Genomic DNA, 19,610 nt, shown 5'->3' on the forward strand with positions numbered 1-19,610 from the left:
GTAACTTCTTGCCCCCCCCCCCCCCGCCAACTCCTTCTGAACTTGATACATTGTTGCAGGTCAGGAAGTGAATCTTGTGATGAGTTCCAGCGTGTTTTCTGGGTAGATTTGGGGATCTGGGCTGCGGGGACAGAAGAAGGAGGACGGCGGCGGTGAATTCTTGCTGTCAGTTTTCTCGTGTTGTCAGCAGCCTGGACACACCCACAGACAAAAAGGCCAGAAGAAGCCGGCGCACACAAAGGGGCAGTCAGCACCGGACGGCTCACAGAAAGTTTTCTGGTGACAACTTTATGCGGAGAACTGCTTGGATCTTGATGAAGGGGACATTCCCCGAAAGCTTGTCCTGAAAAATTGTATGTTAGTGCAAATAAAGAAAGTATCACGGACAGAACTCCATTGTCTCCGGTGACAACTGAAGGAGAGAGAAAGAAGAGAAGAGACGGAAGATGAGAGGGAGGAAGGAAGCCCAAATCTGAAAAAAAGAAAAAAAGAAGGAGGGAGAGAGGCAGAGGAGGGGGGGGGAGGAAAGTCAGTTGCAGCACGAGAGAGGAAAGAGCGGCACAGAGGAGGCTGCGGAGGACGCAGGAGGACAGGGGTTCGGAGGTCTGCCATACCCTCCCCCCACCATATTGCCCCCCCTCCCCACCATATCGCCCCCCTTCTGCCCCTGGGATGTGGTCACAAGCCTCTACCTTTGAAATGATTGAACTGAAAACTTTGGATCCCTGCGACGGACTGGACCTGACCCGCAGCCCTAAAGTGGGTCACCGGCTGGAGAGGACCAACGCGGTGCGGATCCCCCCCGGCAGAGCCCCCGCGATCCTGCAGAGGAGCCTACGGAGGAGAGGGGGTGTGGGGGGGCAGGGGGGCAGCCTCCCAGCAGGGAAGGTGGGAGAAGGACATTACTTCCAGCCAACGTCCCACACGCAGTACACCTGGTGCGACCTGTGCGGAGAATTCATCTGGGGCATCTACCGCAAGAGCCTGCGCTGCACCTGTGAGTACCCCTTTGTTCTGCTGTCCGGTTTACCCAATTTTTTACTTGAATTTGCACCTGAACCGGACCCAAAAATCGCACAGGACCCTTTTCAAACACGGACCGCGCTCCATTGAAAGCAAGTCCGATTCACATGTTATGCGAATCAGGTGCGGTTTTTAACCATATCCGATTCGCATATATGTATACCGAGCCTCAGGAAGGGTTTAAACTAGAGATCGACCGATTATCGGCAAAGCTGATATATCGACGGCCGATATGGACTTTCCCCGATATATCGGAATCAGCTTTTTATTTACCGATATTGGCGACATTTTGGGAAAGTGCTGCCGGAGTGATGCCTGCAGCTAGAGGCATCACCCCGGTACCGGCATCCATAGCCAATGGTTGGCTGTCTTGTAATGACAACCGATGCGGCTGAGAAGCGGCTCGGTTGTCATTCCAAGGAGCGGGAGGGGACGTCCTCCCCCCCTCCCACTGCCTTCTGCAGCTCACCTGGGTCTCCCGTCCCCCAGGAATCCTACCTTCTGCGCCGCCGTCTGACCCGGGTCTCCATTTCTTTGAATTTGGCGCCGCCGCGTACCCGGAAGTGAGGTCATGGAATGACCTCACTTCCGGGTACTGGCAGCGCCAAATTAGAAAAACGTACAGCTTTCAAAACAGCCAAACTTGGCGTTTTGAATGCTTAAGTGCAGAAGAGGAGGAGGAGAAGACCCCCCAGATCCCTCCACCACAGTACCTGTAGACATTTAAAAAAAATAAATAAATTTTAACGTCCGAAAATATCGGCAGATATCGGCCGATACCGATATCCGATGACCAAATAATTGGTATCGACTGTAAAAAAACGATATCGGTCGATCACTAGTTAAAGCGTCTGTCAGTTTTCATTGCAGCATCTGTGTCCCATTGGGGAGATTTTCCATCACTTCCTGTCCCGAAAGCCAAAAGAGGAAGTGAGAGGAAATCCCTCCAAGTGAGTTGTCACCAGTGTTACCAACCTACCAGGTTTTAATTTACTGACACAACACCCAACATTTACTGGCACAGCCAAGTTTTTACTGGCATTTCCGAAAGTTACAAAATTACAGTTTTAAGTGCAAATTTCAGTATTTAGGCTACAAACAAGTATAATATTCAAGTCGCAGGACATGTGAAATTTTATGTATTTTTATGAGATCCGTTCCTACTGACACTACAGAAGTCGCTGCGATTTCAGAAAAGGTTCCTGCACTGCTTTGGTTCGGCTTTTGATGCGACTTTGGTCCAGAGAATGTAAAGTCAGATCAAAGTCGCACCAAAATTCACATCAAAGACGTGCTTTAGAGTTGCTCTGGAAATCGTGCGACTTTGGACATGCGCTAATGTAAAATGGGGCCTCATCTGAAAGCTGATTGGTTACTATGCACAGTAATTCTGTGTGCTCCAGTTTTAGTAAACCCCCCCCCCCCCAAATGAATGCAGCTCTGTAATCATTCACTCCTGAGCGATTTTCAGCTTGTAAAACGCTCAGCTCTGAAGCTCCAAAACGCCCAACAAGTGAAATCCCATTCATTTCAATGGCCGATGTTCTGAGCCTTGCTTTTGATTTTGAATGTTCTTTATCCATAAGGCTCCGTTTCCACTATTGCGACTTGTAGTGTGACTTGACACATGTCAAGTCGCACAACAAGTCAAAACCCATTATGTTCAATTAGGCCCGTTCTAACTGCTGCGACTTGAGTCGCAGTGACTTGTAAAAAGGTTTTTGCACTACTTTTGGGCTCTACTTCTAGCGCGACTTTGTAGTGTGACTTGTTTGCGGCTACTTCTGGGGACTTCAGTGCGACTTCCTTCTATGAGGGACAAGTCGCACTGAAGTCCCCAGAAGTAGCCGCAAAAAAGTCACACTACAAAGTCGCGCTAGAAGTAGAGCGACTTTGTAGCCGCAATAGTGGAAACGTAGCCTAAAATATTACCTTGCAGCATACGAATGTCATTTATCACATCACAATGAGCTCTTCACTTGCAACAATGTATTCAATTCTGCGATTTGGGATCCCGGTGATTCTGCCCTCGATCGCAAATCACTGCAAAACACACAATGCGCTTTTGGGTGCCGCTCATCTTTAGTGGCACCCCAAACGAAATGCGATTGCTGCAAAACGCAAGATTTATAAACGCACTACGCTTGTTGCCAAAAAAGAAGCAGGTATTTCTTTTCGGGGGACAAACATGAGTAGGGCAGCCTGTGAAGTGAATGGGCTGCCCTGTGTGCGACAAAAGAAATCGCATGCAAAACGCTCAACCAAAATCGCATGCAAAATGCTCAACCAAAAAACGCGAGCGGGACCGTTTGTTCCCGCTATGCGAAAGTGTGGATGCAGCCTGACGGAGGGGGATGGAGAAGGGATAGACTTGCTTTCACTCCCTATATCACAATAATTGCAGGGCTGGAATGCGAGAGGAAGAAGCAGCACAAGGAGCTAATTAGTTCATGGGCTGGCCAGAGGCATGCTGATAGGAGGAGTGACAAAGAGATGAGCTCGTCACTGTGCTGCTTCTCCTTTCCCTGTCCAATCACAGGCTGGGGCAACACCCGACACAACCTGTCCTCATAGGAAGTGGGTTGAATGAATGATGCTGGCCATCATACTGAGGACATCTAGTGGCAGAAAAAAAGTACTGCGGGGGAATTCTCTTTACTAAATATTATTGGAAATGCTGTTTTTATTTTTTTTTTTATTTTTTTTTTTTTAATGAGCTGTTCATTTTTATCTTGTAATTGTTGCCTGGAGTTCTGCTTTACATTTTGGGGATTCTTCCATCCTCAGTAGGGTAACTTAAAGGGGAGTGGAACTTCTGCTTATCTCCGGTGCCACATTTGGGGGGGCGGGTACCTGTTTTTGACCCTGTCCGCACTTCGGTCGCACCTCGCTTTGGTGAGGTACATCAGCAGTTCAGCCCCTCCTCCTTCCTCTGCTTCCAGGCCAGTAACCGAGTGCTTTGCGCATGCGCAGTAGGGGCTCGGCTGTGAAGCCGCAAGGCCAGGTTCCCTTACTGGCAATGGCAGCAGCAGCATCCCACAGCCGATGGAAACATCGGCTGCCGTGCCGACATCGCTGGACTCCAGGACAGGTAAGTGTCCTAATATTAAAAGTCAGCAGCTACAGTATGTGTTTTTTTTTTTTTTTGTTTTTTTTTTGGGTACAGCGTCGCACGACTGCACAATTGTCAGTTAAAGTAACGCAGTGCCGTATCGCAAAAAATGGCCTGGTCATTAAGGGGGAAAATCTTCTGGGGCTGAAGTGGTTGAACAGAGTGAACAAAGCGCTGCGTAAATTGACAACGCTATATAAGTACCTGAATAAATAAAAATAAAATAAATAAAATACATAATAAAGGGGGGTGCAAGCGATAACCAAACCCACTGCATGTAATGTGCGTACAGCTATATGTGATGATAAATAATAGGTATATAAATAAATATATATATATATATACACTATCTCACAAAAGTAAGTGCACCCCTCACATTTTTGTAAATATTTTATTCTATCTTTTCATGTGACAACACTGAAGAAATGACACTTTGCTACAATGTAAAGCAGTGAGTGTACAGCTTGTATAACAGTGTAAATTTACTGTCCCCTCAAAATAACTCAACACACAGCCATTAATGTCTAAACCTCTGGCAACAAAAGTGAGTACACCCCTAAGTGACAATGTCCAAATTGGGCCCAAAGTGACAATATTTTGTATGGCCACCATTATTTTCCAGCACTGCCTTAACCCTCTTGGGCATGGAGTTCACCAGAGCTTCACAGGTTGTCACTGGAGTCCTCTTCCCCTCCTCCATGATGACATCACAGAGCTGGTGGATGTTAGAGACCTTGCGCTCCTCCACCTTCTGTTTGAGGATGCCCCACAGATGCTCAATAGGGTTTAGGTCTGGAGACATGCTTGGCCAGTCCATCACCTTTACCCTCAGCTTCTTTAGCAAGGCAGTGGTCATCTTGGAGGTGTTTGGGGCCGTTATGTTGGAATACTGCCCTGCGGCCCAGTCTCTGAAGGGAGGGGATCATGCTCTGCTCTGCAAGTGCAGCAGCTGATTGATAATTACTCCCATTCACATTCACTGTGCATGTGGACACAAACAGCTATTTCTTCAGAATAACAAAAGTTAGGAATCTGCAAAAAGGTTTGTTGTAATCCTTGCAATGTACAGAGATCACCCAGACGGGAGGTAATAGGGGAGGGAGATCCAGCACACAGCCTGTGATTGACAGCCTCAGCTCTGTTCCTGTGTGCTGTGTGAAAGGGGGGTGGGGGGTGTCCCTTCCCTCCCCTCCAATCAGCTCTCCCTGAGCTCTGCAGTGTGTCATTTCATCTCGTCCCTATTTTTCCTGAAAGCTCAGACAAGCTGTTCAGACATAATGCTGCAGATAAACAGGTACAACTTATGTAGGAGGATTTTTTTTCCCTCTCTGTGTATTACCCGAGGCCAGTCACTTCACTGGGCATAAAGGAGGGTCACTTTAAAATGACAGTTGGCAGCAATGACGGTTCAAAGGCCAATACGATTTATCCACAGATCAGTTACAGATTCTGATTGGCTGTCAGGATTTAGCGCAGATAACACATGGCTTTATTGAATTGTATGCAGCGTGTTGACTGTCAGCGGGGAGATGTGATCATTGCGTTCTAAACACGTGTCTACAGAAACACCGCAAGGAAATAAACTCACCAGACTCTAATAAGTTGCACAATGCAGTGCGATACATCCGTTCCCAACACCCATCCTGTCACAGCTGGGAAGATACAATTCATAGAAAATATGAAATGTCACAAGTCTATAAATCATCACTATCATCAGTCAATGTTTATTCATCACCCGCATCTCAGCGCTGCGGATCTCCTGCAGCCTCTTTTTGCCACTTCCTGTCTATTTGCACTCACTTCATTGTCAGCTGCACATCATTGTTCTGGACCGAAGTCCTGATAGTGACAACAATGGACCATGCCTGAGCAATGTGTCAGTCCACCGCCGGGAGACAGGGACAGAGTGTTGCCTCTCTTTAACCACTTCTGGACCGGAAGGTTTTACCCCCTTAATGACCAGGCTATTTTTTGCGATTCGGCACTGCATTACTTTAACTGACAATTGCTCGTGCGACGCTGTACCCAAAAAAAAAAAAAAAAAAACACATACTGTAGCTGCTGACTTTTAATATTAGGACACTTACCTGTCCTGGAATCCAGCGATGTTGGCACCGCAGCCGATGTTTCCAATAAAATTGATGTCATTTTTTTCCCACAAACAGAGCTTTCTTTTGGTGGTATTTGATCATCTGTGCGATTTTTTATTTTTTTTGCTATAAACAAAAAAAGAGCGACAATTCTGAAACCCCCACCCCCCCTCCCAAAAAAAAAAACAATATTTTTCACTTTCTGCTATATAACATTCCCAATTTAAAAAAAATGTAAAAATCAAATTTTTCATCATTTTAGGCCAATTTGTATTCTGCTACATATTTTTGGTTAAAAAACAAAAAATCCCAATAAGTGAATATTGATTGGTTTGCGCAAAAGTTATCGCGTCTACAAACTAGGGGAAAGATTTATGGTGTCTTTATTTATTTATTTATTTATTTATTTTTTACTAGTAATGGTGGCAAGCAGCGATTTTTAGCGGGACTGCGACATTGCAGCGGACAGATCGGACCCCTAACTGACATTTTTGACACTTTTGGGGGGACCAGTGACATTACTACAGTAATCAGTGCTAAAAATATGCGCTGTTACTATATAAATGACACTGGCAGGGAAGGGGTTAACTCAGGAGGAGCCCTGTGATCATTCCAGAGAGGACAACAGTCTGCCGTGTTTACAACAGCAGACCGCCATTCTCTCTCCACGGGGAACGATCGTGGGTGCCCGGCGGCAATCACGGCTGCCGGCCCTGTGAATCAGGATGGCTCCTGTGGATCGCTGTATAGGTACGACGATTTACGCAGCCGTGCCAGCCTGCCGCAGTATACCTGTGGCGGGCGGTCGGTCGGTAAGTGGTTAAGCACAAAGCATCGCTATACAGGAACTGGCCTTTTCTCGCTCTTTTTTTTTTTCCAATCAATATTTTTTGTTAGAAAATTACTTAGAACCCCTAAACATTATATTTATATATACATATATTTTAGCAGAGACCCTAGAGAATAAAATGGCGGTCACTGCAATTTTTTATGTCACACGGTATTTGCGCAGCAGTTTTTCAAACAAAATTTTTTGGGAAAAAATACATTATAATGCAAAAAAACACAATATGTAACACAATTTTTTTGTAAAATATAAAAGATGATTTTTTGCTGAGTAAGTAGATACCTAACATGTCGCACTTTAACTACCTCCCATCCGCGCTGTAGCCAAAGTACGGCTGCAGCGCGGACTCGAATTTCCAGGAGGCCGTCTTTAAACGGCCTCCCAGAGACAGGCTCCCCGCGCGCTCCCGCGAGCGCGCATCGGGGAAAATCTGTGTCGGCCGTGTCCCTTGGACAATCACAGATCGTGGTGAATGGCCAATCACAGCGGCCATTCACCACGTGATCGGACCGTCCAATGAGAGATGATCTCATATCTAAACATATGAGATCATCTCTCATCGCCAGCGCTCCTTCCTCACACAGAGACTGCAGTGTGAGGAAGGAGAGAGCCGATCAGCCGTCGGGGACAAAGAAAAATGTAATCAGGGCACTGATCACCAGTGCCCTGATTACAACAAAGGTACACTAAACACACTAACTGCCCACCATCAATGCCCACAGTGCCCGCCATCAGTGCCCACAATCAGTGCCCATAGTGCTGCCAGTCAGTGCCCATCAGTGCCTGCTCATCTAGGCACTGATGAGCACTGACTGGCAGCACTATGGGCACTGAGTGTGGGCACTGATGGTGCTGCCCATCAGTGCTCATCAGTGCCGCCCATCAGTGCTCATCAGTGCCACCCGTCAGTGTCAATCAGTGTCACCCGCCAGTGCCCATCAGTGCCACTTGTCAGTGCCCATCAGTGCCGCCTCTCAGTGCCCAGCAGTGCCACCTCTCAGTGCCCAGCAGTGCTGCCTATCAGCGCTCATCAGTGCCGCCTATCAGTGCTCATCAGTGCGGCATATTAGTACCTCCTCTTCAGTGCCACCTCATCAGTGCCCATAAGTGACACCTCATCAGTGCCCATCAGTGCCGCCTCATCAGCGCACATCAGTGAAAGAGAAACATTTATTTATTTTCAAAATTTACTCGCAGAAAATAAGAAAAACTTTTTTTTTTTTTCAAAATTTTCTGTCTTTTTTCTTTTTTTTTTTTGTAAAAAATAAAAAACCCAGAGGTGATTAAATTCCACCAAAAGAAAGCTCTATTTGTGTGAAAAAAATGATAAAAATGTCATATGGGTACAGTGTAGCATGACCGCGCAATTGTCATTCAAAGTGTGAGAGCGCTGAAAGCTAAAAATTGGTCTGGATGGGAAGGGGGTTTAAGTGCACAGAAGGCAAGTGGTTAAAATTGCACACGCTTGTGGAATGGCAACAAACGGCGATACCCAAAAGTGGAACTTCTGCTCATCTGCTTCCTCACCCCTTTCTGGTGCCACATTTGGCACCTTTTAGGGGGGAGGGGGGGGGGGGAACAGGTACCTGTTTTTGACAGGAACCCTTCTCCACTTCCGGGAGACAGCGCCGCGGCGCTGTCCCTCAGAAGTTTGGCCCCCTCCTCCTTCCTCCGCCACCGGGCCAATTAGAAAGCGCAGCGCACTTCGCCCATGTGCAGTAGGGAACCGGCTGTGAAAGAGAAAGTCTTCACTGCCGGGTTCCCTTACCCTGAATGGCGGCGGCAGCACCTGAGAGCCAATATTAAAATCGGCTTTGGTTGCCGACATCGTGGGAACCCCGGACAGGTAAACTCTAATATTTAAAAGTCAGTATTTGTAGCTGCTGACTTTTAATTTTTTTCCTGGGGGCGGAACTCCTCTTTATGCTAAAAAAAAAACAGACATCAATAGGTGGCAATAGTGCCCCCCCCTCAACGCCTGTTCAGCCCCTGCCACAGCGGATCACTTTTCAGAGGGTGGTATATGTGACGTTCCATCCCCTTTCTCTTTCCCCCGCCGCTGAGCCAATAAGAATGCGCAACATGCTTTGTGCATGCGCAGTAGGGGGCCGGCTGTGAAGCTGAAAGGCTTCATTGCTGGTTTCAACTTAGAGTGAATGGCGGCAGCAGCACCCGGCAGCTGATCCAAAAAAAAATCGGCAGCGGTGCTGACATTGCGGGCTCCCTGGACAGGTAAGGGAGGGACGTTGATCGGCTTTCTTCAGTTCGTGCCTGACAGGCACAAGTAGAGGAGAGCCGAGTGGCGGCTCTCCTGACGTGGGGGAGGGGTCTGTGCTGGTAATCAGAGCATTGATTCCCAGTGCATACCCTTTGGGGGACAGAACGTTGTCACCCTAAAACAGGAAGTGCCTATTATCCTATAACAGGTGTCTCAAGACTTTTTCAACAAAGGGCCAGTTTACTGTCCTTCAGGCTTTAGGGGGGACCAGACTGTGGTCAGTGTGAGTAAGAAAATATCCCAACGTTACTAGGAGTAAACACTGCCCCATCATTGGTTTTAGCAGGAGGAATAGTGCCCCGTGGTTGGTATTAACAGTGTCAGTGGCAAGAATAGTGCCCCATTATTGGTCTTCGCAGGAGGAACTGTGCCTCATGGTTGGTATCAATGGGAGGAGTTATACCCCATGATTGGTTTCAATGGGAGGAATTGTGCCCCATGGTTTGTATCAATGGGAGTAATAGTGCCCCATTAATGGTGTCAGTGGGAGGAATAGTGTCCCATTAATGGTGTCAGTGGGAGGAATCGTGTCCCATCATTGGTATCAGTGGGAGGAATAGTGCCCCATCATTGGTGTCAGTGGGAGGAATAGTGCCCCATCATTGGTATCAGTGGGAGGAATAGTGCCCCATCAGTGGTGTCAGTGGGAGGAATAGTGCCCCATCATTGGTGTCAGTGGGAGGAATAGTGCCCCATTAGTGGTGTCAGTGGGAGGAATAGTGCCCCATCATTGGTGTCAGTGGGAGGAATAGTGCCCCATCATTGGTATCAGTGGGAGGAATAGTGCCCCATCAGTGGTGTCAGTGGGAGGAATAGTGCCCCATCATTGGTATCAGTGGGAGGAATAGTGCCCCATCATTGGTATCAGTGGGAGGAATAGTGCCCCATCATTGGTGTCAGTGGGAGGAATAGTGCCCCATCATTGGTATCAGTGGGAGGAATAGTGCCCCATCATTGGTGTCAGTGGGAGGAATAGTGCCCCATCATTGGTATCAGTGGGAGGTATAGTGCCCCATCATTGGTGTCAGTGGGAGGAATAGTGCCCCATTAGTGGTGTCAGTGGGAGGAATAGTGCCCCATCATTGGTATCAGTGGGAGGAATAGTGCCCCATCATTGGTATCAGTGGGAGGAATAGTGCCCCATCATTGGTGTCAGTGGGAGGAATAGTGCCCCATCATTGGTGTCAGTGAGGGGAATAGCGCCCCATTAGTGGTGTCAGTGGGAGGAATAGTGCCCCATCATTGGTGTCAGTGAGGGGAATAGTGTCCCATCATTGGTCTTAGAAGGAGGAATACTGCCCCATCATTGGTCTTAGAAGGAGGAATACTGCCCCATTGTTTTTAGCAGGAAAAAAGAGAATTCCCCTGGGGGCGGGACTTTAATGGCAATTGATCATCCGAGTAATGAAAGTATATGCACAAATGTAAAATATGTGAGTATATTAAACATCCAAAGTAGGAATAACGTGCAAAATTACATATAAAAAAAGGAAAGAAAAAATACATAGAACATAACATGCGGTAAAACTGCGTTGCTGTGGAAACATACAAAGCGATGACATGAAAAGATTCCCAAACGTTTCGGGTAGAACCCTTTGCCCGAAGGTCAATTGGGATACAATTCTACGTATAAGTGAAAACAGCAGATTTGTTTCATTACATAATACAGTATTATAAACGGTAAAAGTGTACATTGCATTTGTTGTCCACAAAGATAATATTAAAGAGAAATAATCAAATAGAAATTGTATGTAAAAAGTTTTATACTGTATATACACACCACTCATCAAGTTTCCAGATGGAAGCAATCGCATGCAAAACGTTTGCCGCAGTCCAAAGAATCTGCAGCGCTAAAAAGCGCACCAGTCAGGGGAAGGCAGCAAAGGCCAAAAGGGGGAGGGGTAATAGAAAAGCCAGCAGCAAGTTGACCTTGTAACAATCGTATTGTAATGTATTGGAAGATTCCTGTTGTGTATAAATCCTCCTTGACCTATCCCGCGAGGATCCCAAAAGGGAGGGCTGTTTTTAGTAGGAGGAATAGTGCCCCATGGTTGATATCATTTGGAGGAATTGTGCCCCATGGTTGGTATCAGTGAGAGGAATAGTACCCCATCGATGGTGTCAGTGGGAGGAATAGTGCCCCATCGATGGTGTCAGTGGGAGGAATAGTGCCCCATCATTGGCATCAGTGAGAGGAATAGTGCCCCATCATTGGTGTCAGTGACAGGAATAGTGCCCCATCATTGGTGTCAGTGACAGGAATAGTGCCCCATCATTGGTGTCAGTGGGAGGAATAGTGACCCATTAGTGGTGTCAGTGGGAAGAATAGTGCCCCATCATTGGTGGTATCAATGGGAGGAATCATTCAGATCAACATTCTGCAATGGGAAATGTTGGTGTAGAAGGATTCCACATTCTTGGTGGTCAGGACGGTTCTGTCAGGTACAGGGCCGATTGATCAGGTACAGAGCCGATTGATCAGGAACAGAGCCGATTGGTCAGGAACAGAGCCGATTGGTCAGGTACAAAGCCGAGTGGTCAGGCACAGAGCTGAGTGGTCAGGTACAGAGCCGAGTGGTCAGGTACAGAGCCGAGTGGTCAGGTACAGAGCCGAGTGGTCAGGTACAGAGCCGATTGATCAGGAACAGAGCCGATTGATCAGGAACAGAGCCGATTGGTCAGGTACAAAGCCGAGTGGTCAGGCACAGAGCTGAGTGGTCAGAAACAGAACTGATTGTTCAGGTGCAGAGTCGATTGGTCAGGTACAGAGCTGAGTAGTCAGGTACAGAGCCGAGTGGTCAGGTACAAAGCCGAGTGGTCAGGCACAGAGCTGAGTGATCAGGCACAGAGCTGAGTGGTCAGGAACAGAACTGATTGTTCAGGTGCAGAGTCGATTGGTCAGGTACAGAGCCGAGTGGTCAGGTACAAAGCCGAGTGGTCAGGTACAAAGCTGAGTGGTCAGGCACAGAGCTGAGTGGTCAGGTACAGAGCCGAGTGGTCAGAAACAGAACTGATTGTTCAGGTGCAGAGTTGATTGGTCAGGTACAGAGCTGAGTAGTCAGGTACAGAGCCGAGTGGTCAGGTACAAAGCCGAGTGGTCAGGCACAGAGCTGAGTGATCAGGCACAGAGCTGAGTGGTCAGGTACAGAGTCGAGTGGTCAGGAACAGAACTGATTGTTCAGGTGCAGAGTCGATTGGTCAGGTACAGAGCCGAGTGGTCAGGTACAAAGCCGAGTGGTCAGGTACAAAGCTGAGTGGTCAGGCACAGAGCTGAGTGATCAGGCACAGAGCTGAGTGGTCAGGTACAGAGCCGAGTGGTCAGGAACAGAACTGATTGTTCAGGTGCAGAGTCGATTGGTCAGGTACAGAGCTGAGTAGTCAGGTACAAAGCCGAGTAATCAGGTACAGAGCCGAGTGATCAGGTACAAAGCCGAGTGGTCAGGCACAGAGCTGAGTGGTCAGGCACAGAGCTGAGTGGTCAGGCACAGAGCTGAGTGGTCAGGTACAGAGCCGAGTGGTCAGAAACAGAACTAATTGTTCAGGTGCAGAGTCGATTGGTCAGGTACAGAGCTGAGTAGTCAGGTACAGGGCCGAGTGGTCAGGTACAAAGCCGAGTGGTCAGGTACAAAGCTGAGTGGTCAGGCACAGAGCTGAGTGATCAGGCACAGAGTTGAGTGGTCAGGTACAGAGCCGAGTGGTCAGGAACATAACTGATTGTTCAGGTGCAGAGTCGATTGGTCAGGTACAGAGCTGAGTAGTCAGGTACAAAGCCGAGTGATCAGGTACAGAGCCGAGTGATCAGGTACAAAGCCGTGTGGTCAGGCACAGAGCTGAGTGATCAGGCACAGAGCTGAGTGGTCAGGTACAGAGCCGAGTGGTCAGGAACAGAACTGATTGTTCAGGTGCAGAGTCGATTGGTCAGGTACAAAGCTGAGTGGTCAGGTACAACGCCGGGTGGTCAGGCACAGATCCGAGTGGTCAGGAACAGAGCCGAGTGGTCAGGTACAAAGTCGAGTGGTCAGGAACAGAGCCGAGTGGTCAGGAACAGAGCCGAGTGGTCAGGCACAGATCCGAGTGGTCAGGAACAGAGCCGAGTGGTCAGGAACAGAGCCGAGAGGTCAGGTACAAAGTCGAGTGGTCAGGTACAGAGCTGAGTGGTCAGGATGGCAGTTGGGTGTTACCAAAAGGGCAGTCCGTTTATATCCAACCCCCCCCCCCATAGCAGAGAGCACACTGTGTCTATGGAAATGCAGAGCGGACACGGACCTGCCCTGCAGGGATCAGCAGACAGATTCCCACCCCGTGTGTAAGGGGCCCAAGGGCGTCTGATTCCTCCTGTATTGAATTGTATTGTAACTGTACTGTCTGCCCTCACATTGTAAAGCGCTGTGCAAACTGTTGGCGCTATATAAATTCTGTAAAATACTAATAATAATATAAATCCTGTATGATATTATCATCATTGTCATTATTATTATTAATAATCCTGTATAATATTATTATTACTATTGTTAATATACAGTAATAATAATAATAACAACAATAATATAAAAGATACAAAATTAATTCTTCAGGTGAGATGCTGCCACCTAATGGCTGACAATTAGTATTACAAATGGCAAAGCTGCAGGAAATGATGTATCCGCTTGACCTCTAGAAGATTTACCCCCCTTCATGACCAGGCCCTTTTTTTAGAAGATGGCACTGCCTTAATTTAAATTACAATTGCGCGGTCATGCAACGCTGTACCCAAATAAAATGTATGTCCTTTATTCCCCACAAATAGAGCTTTTTGGTGGTATTTGATCACCTCTGCGGTTTTTATTTTTTGCGCTATAAACAAAAAAAAAAAAGAATATTTTCTACTTTCTGTTATAAAGCACATCCAATAAAAAAAAATCAAATTTCTTCTTAAATTTAGGTCAATATGTATTCTGCTACATGTTTTTTGGTAAAAAAAAAAATCCCAATAAGCGTATATTGATTGGTTTGCGGAAAAGTTATCGCGTCTACAATCTATGGGATATACAGTGCCTTGCGAAAGTATTCGGCCCCCTTGAACTTTGCGACCTTTTGCCACATTTCAGGCTTTAAACATAAAGATATAAAACTGTAATTTTTTGTGAAGAATCAACAACAAGTGGGACACAATCATGATGTGGAACGAAATTTATTGGATATTTCAAACTTTTTTAACAAATAAAAAACTGAAAAATTGTGCGTGCAAAATTATTCAGCCCCCTAAGTTAATACTTTGTAGCGCCACCTTTTGCTGCGATTACAGCTGTAAGTCGCTTGGGGTATGTCTCTATCAGTTTTGCACATCGAGAGACTGAAATTTTTGCCCATTCCTCCTTGCAAAACAGCTCGAGCTCAGTGAGGTTGGATGGAGAGCGTTTGTGAACAGCAGTTTTCAGTTCTTTCCACAGATTCTCGATTGGATTCAGGTCTGGACTTTGGCTTGGCCATTCTAACACCTGGATATGTTTATTTGTGAACCATTCCATTGTTAGATTTTGCTTTATGTTTTGGATCATTGTCTTGTTGGAAGACAAATCTCCGTCCCAGTCTCAGGTCTTTTGCAGACTCCATCAGGTTTTCTTCCAGAATGGTTCTGTATTTGGCTCCATCCATCTTCCCATCAATTTTAACCATCTTCCCTGTCCCTGCTGAAGAAAAGCAGGCCCAAACCATGATGCTGCCACCACCATGTTTGACAGTGGGGATGGTGTGTTCAGGGTGATGAGCTGTGTTGCTTTTACGCCAAACATAACGTTTTGCATTGTTGCCAAAAAGTTTGATTTTGGTTTCATCTGACCAGAGCACCTTCTTCCACATGTTTGGTGTCTCCCAGGTGGCTTGTGGCAAACTTTTTATGGATATCTTTAAGAAATGGCTTTCTTCTTGCCACTCTTCCATAAAGGGCAGATTTGTGCAGTATACGACTGATTGTTGTCCTATGGACAGAGTCCCCCACCTCAGCTGTAGATCTCTGCAGTTCATCCAGAGTGATCATGGGCCTCTTGGCTGCATCTCTGATCAGTCTTCTCCTTGTATGAGCTGAAAGTTTAGAGGGACGGCCAGGTCTTTGTAGATTTGCAGTGGTCTGATACGCCTTCCATTTCAATATTATCGCTTGCACAGTGCTCCTTGGGATGTTTAAAGCTTGGGAAATCTTTTTGTATCCAAATCCGGCTTTAAACTTCTCCACAACAGTATCTTGGACCTGCCTGGTGTGTTCCTTGTTCTTCATGATGCTCTCTGCGCTTTAAACGGACCTCTGAGACTATCACAGTGCAGGTGCATTTATACGGAGACTTGATTACACACAGGTGGATTCTATTTATCATCATTAGTCATTTAGGTCAACATTGGATCATTCAGAGATCCTCACTGAACTTCTGGAGAGAGTTTGCTGCACTGAAAGTAAAGGGGCTGAATAATTTTGCAAGCCCAATTTTTCAGTTTTTTATTTGTTAACAAAGTTTGAAATATCCAATAAATTTCGTTCCACTTCATGATTGTGTCCCACTTGTTGTTGATTCTTCACAAAAAAATTACAGTTTTATATCTTTATGTTTGAAGCCTGAAATGTTTCAAAAGGTTGCAAAGTTCAAGGGGGCCGAATACTTTCGCAAGGAACTGTATTTATTCATTTTTTTATTTATTTATTTATTTTCTAGTAATGGTGGAAATCAGCGACTTAAAGCAGGACTATGATATTATGGCAGGCAATTTGGACACTAAGGGGTTTATTTACTAAAGCTAGAGAGTGCAAAATCAGTCACACTTCTGCAGACAAACCAATCAGCTTCCAGGTTTTATTGCTAAAGCTTAATTAAAAAGCTGAGGTTAGAAGCTGATTGGTGTCTCTGCAGAAGTGTGACTGATTTTGCACTCTCTAGCTTTAGTAAATAAACCCCCAACTGGCACTTTTGACACTTTCTGAGGACCAGTGACACTAATATAGTGATCAGTGCTAAAAATATGCCCTGTCACTGTGCTAATGACTGACTGGGAAGGGGTTAACATCAGGGGTGATCAAAAGGTTAATTATGTGCCTAACTAGTGTTTGTGTACTGTGTGGGAGGTGGTTTTACTAGGGGGAAGACATGGATCCTTGTCTCTGCTTTCCATGAATACAAGATCCATGCCTTCCCTACTGAAAGAATGGCAATCTGCCTCTGTAACGAACGATCAGCGAGTGCCGACGGACATTGAGTCTGCAGTACCCGCTGCTGGGCACCCACTCTGTGTGAACACAGCGGGAGTGAGCCACTGGCGATGCGCATGCCCCTACCCAGAAGAGCAGCATCACATATATACAGTATCTAACAAAAAAAGAGTACACCCCTCACATTTTATATATTTCATAAATATTTTATTCTATCTTTTCATGTGACAACACTGAAGAAATGACACTTTGCTACAATGTAAAGTAGTGAGTGTACAGCTTGTATAACAGTGTAAATTTACTGTCCCCTCAAAATAACTCAACACACAGCCATTAATGTCTAAACCGCTGGCAACAAAAGTGAGTACACCCCTAAGTGACAATATCCAAATTGGGCCCAAAGTGTCAATATTTTGTGTGGCCACCATTATTTTCCAGCACTGCCTTAACCCTCTTGGGCATGGAGTTCACCAGAGCTTCACAGGTTGTCACTGGAGTCCTCTTCCCCTCCTCCATGATGACATCACAGAGCTGGTGGATGTTAGAGACCTTGCGCTCCTCCACCTTCCATTTGTGGATGCCCCACAGATGGTCAGTAGGGTTTAGGTCTGGAGACATGCTTGGCCAGTCCATCACCTTTACCCTCAGCTTCTTTAGCAAGGCAGTGGTGGTCTTGGAGGTGTGTTTGGGGTCGTTATCATGTTGGAATACTGCCCTGCATCTCAGTCTCTGAAGGGAGGGGATCATGCTCTGCTTCAGTATGTCACAGTACATGTTGGCATTCATGGTCCCCTCAATGAACTGTAGCTCCCCAGTGCCAGCAGCACTCATGCAGCCCCAGACCATGACACTCCCACCACCATGCTTGACTGTAGGAAGACACACTTGTCTTTGTACTCCTCACCTGGTTGCCCCCACACACGCTTGACATCATCTGAACCAAATAAGTTTATCTTGGTCTCATCAGACCACAGGAGATGGTTCCAGTAATCCATGTCCTTAGTCTGCTTATCTTCAGAAAACTGTTTGTGGGATTTCTTGTGCATCATCTTTAGAAGAGGCTTCCTTCTGGGATGACAGCCATGCAGACCAATTTGATGCAGTGTGCGGCGTATGGTCTGAGCACTAACAGGCTGACCCCCCCCCCCCCCTTCAACCTCTGCAGCAATGCTGGCAGCACTCATACGTCTATTTCCCAAAGACAACCTCTGGATATGACGCTGAGCATGTGCACTCAACTTCTTTGGTCGACCATGGCGAGGCCTGTTCTGGATGGAACCTGTCCTGTTAAACCGCTGTATGGTCTTGGCCACCGTGCTGCAGCTCAGTTTCAGGGTCTTGGCAATCTTCTTATAGCCTAGGCCATCTTTATGTAGAGCAACAATTTTTTTTTCAGATCCTCAGAGAGTTCTTTGCCATGAGGTGCCATGTTGAACTTCCAGTGACCAGTGTGAGAGAGTGAGAGCGATAACACCAAATTTAACACACCTGCTCCCCATTCACACCTGAGATCTTGTAACACTAAAGAGTCACATGACACCGGGGAGGGAAAATGACTAATTGGGCCCAATTTGGACATTGTCACTTAGGGGTGTACTCACTTTTGTTGCCAGCGGTTTAGACATTAATGTCTGTGTGTTGAATTATTTTGAGGGGACAGTAAATTTACACTGTTATACAAGCTGTACACTCACTACTTTACATTGTAGCAAAGTGTCATTTCTTCAGTGTTGTCACATGAAAAGATAGAATAAAATATTTACAAAAATGTGAGGGGTGTACTCAATTTTGTGAGCTACTGTGTATATACGATATATATATATATATATGATGGAAAATATTTGGTTTCTCGTAGTAGCCAGGAAACCAAATATTTTCCATCAAATTTGGCAAATCAAGGCTGCTGTTCTCTAAATACTAATATACGTTGGAAGCATGGAGTACATGGAATTGCTGGATTGATACTTATTTCTGGTTATACCATATTATCCATCTGGTTTGTGGATTGGGGTGACGGTCTTCTGTGTGGAGTTGGCATCCCTTTATATCACCGATTATATTTCCCCACTGGTTATTATTAATTTTTGTCTGGTAAGCAGTTAGTAATATTGGTGGAGGCACTGCCCTTTTGGGGGAACTTTGGGTGCCCCTATACACTCTATTGGTGCGATTTATTATGTTTATCCGGTAAGCAGATTGCACAACTGGTGGTGGTCCCTGCACTTTTGGTGTGGAATATTTTTCACTTTAATTTCACCATTTAGAGGAATATTTCCTGTACACTATTTAGTTTATCACATATCAGTTTTACGCTATGGGATCCTATACCATTTTCTTTTCCATGTGTGTGGCCTAATGTTTGCTCACCTTGTAATTGAAGATCGTAAATACTCACCTCAGAGTACTTCCTCCCTCGGCGCCGCGGCTCCGCCGTCACTTCCTGTCTCGCGATGATTCCTGGGAGCTGAACGTCATCGCTCCCAGGAATCAATGCGACGGCACCGGCCCCGCTCGTCACTTCCGGGCTGCTAAACAGCTTCTGGGCATGCCCAGAAGCTGTGGAGGAATGCGGCGCCGCACCGGAAGTGACGAGAGGGGCCGGTGCAGGCGCATTCTGGGACAAGAAGACGCGGAAGAAGACGCAGAAGAGGACCGCGCCGGCTTCAGCTGCCAACAAGAGAGATGGAAACGCTGTGGAAGAAATTTTATAAGTAAGTATTTCTTCTAAAAGGTAAGTGCGACCCGGGACAGATCAGAGGCTAGCCATTGTGGAATGTACTAGCCCTGACTGTCCCGGGGGTATGTTTATTGAAAAATGACTTCTGTGCCCGAAACTCCGCTTTAAGGACTTTTTTTGGGATTTTTTACATTTCAATACATGTGGTTTTGTGTGGTTATAGCACCTTTTCACTATTAGAGCCGATTCACACTAGAGCAACTTGTCAGGCGACCTGGTCGCCTGACAAGTCGCCGTGGGTCGCCTGCCATAGATTAGCACAGGACCGGTTCTAATAGGAGCGACACAAGTCGCTCCGACTTAGAAAAAGGGTCCTGTACTACTTTAGGGCGACCTGGAGCGACCTGCA

The 19,610-nt window shown here is 46.4% G+C and overlaps 1 protein-coding gene across 1 annotated transcript in view; it reads left to right on the forward strand.

The window, feature by feature from the left end:
* Nucleotides 1-660: 660 nt before the first annotated feature.
* The window catches only part of RASSF1 (Ras association domain family member 1), a 76,954-nt gene continuing 58,004 nt past the window's right edge, over nucleotides 661-19,610 (forward strand). The window contains exon 1 of the mRNA XM_082264939.1: nucleotides 661-997. Within this exon, the coding sequence (XP_082121065.1) occupies nucleotides 673-997 (325 nt within the window). The 5' untranslated portion in view covers nucleotides 661-672. The remainder of the gene's footprint in view (nucleotides 998-19,610) is intronic.

The sequence above is a fragment of the Pelophylax lessonae genome, assembly GCF_965119305.1.
Source record: "Pelophylax lessonae genome assembly, chromosome: 8".
NCBI lineage: Eukaryota > Metazoa > Chordata > Amphibia > Anura > Ranidae > Pelophylax > Pelophylax lessonae.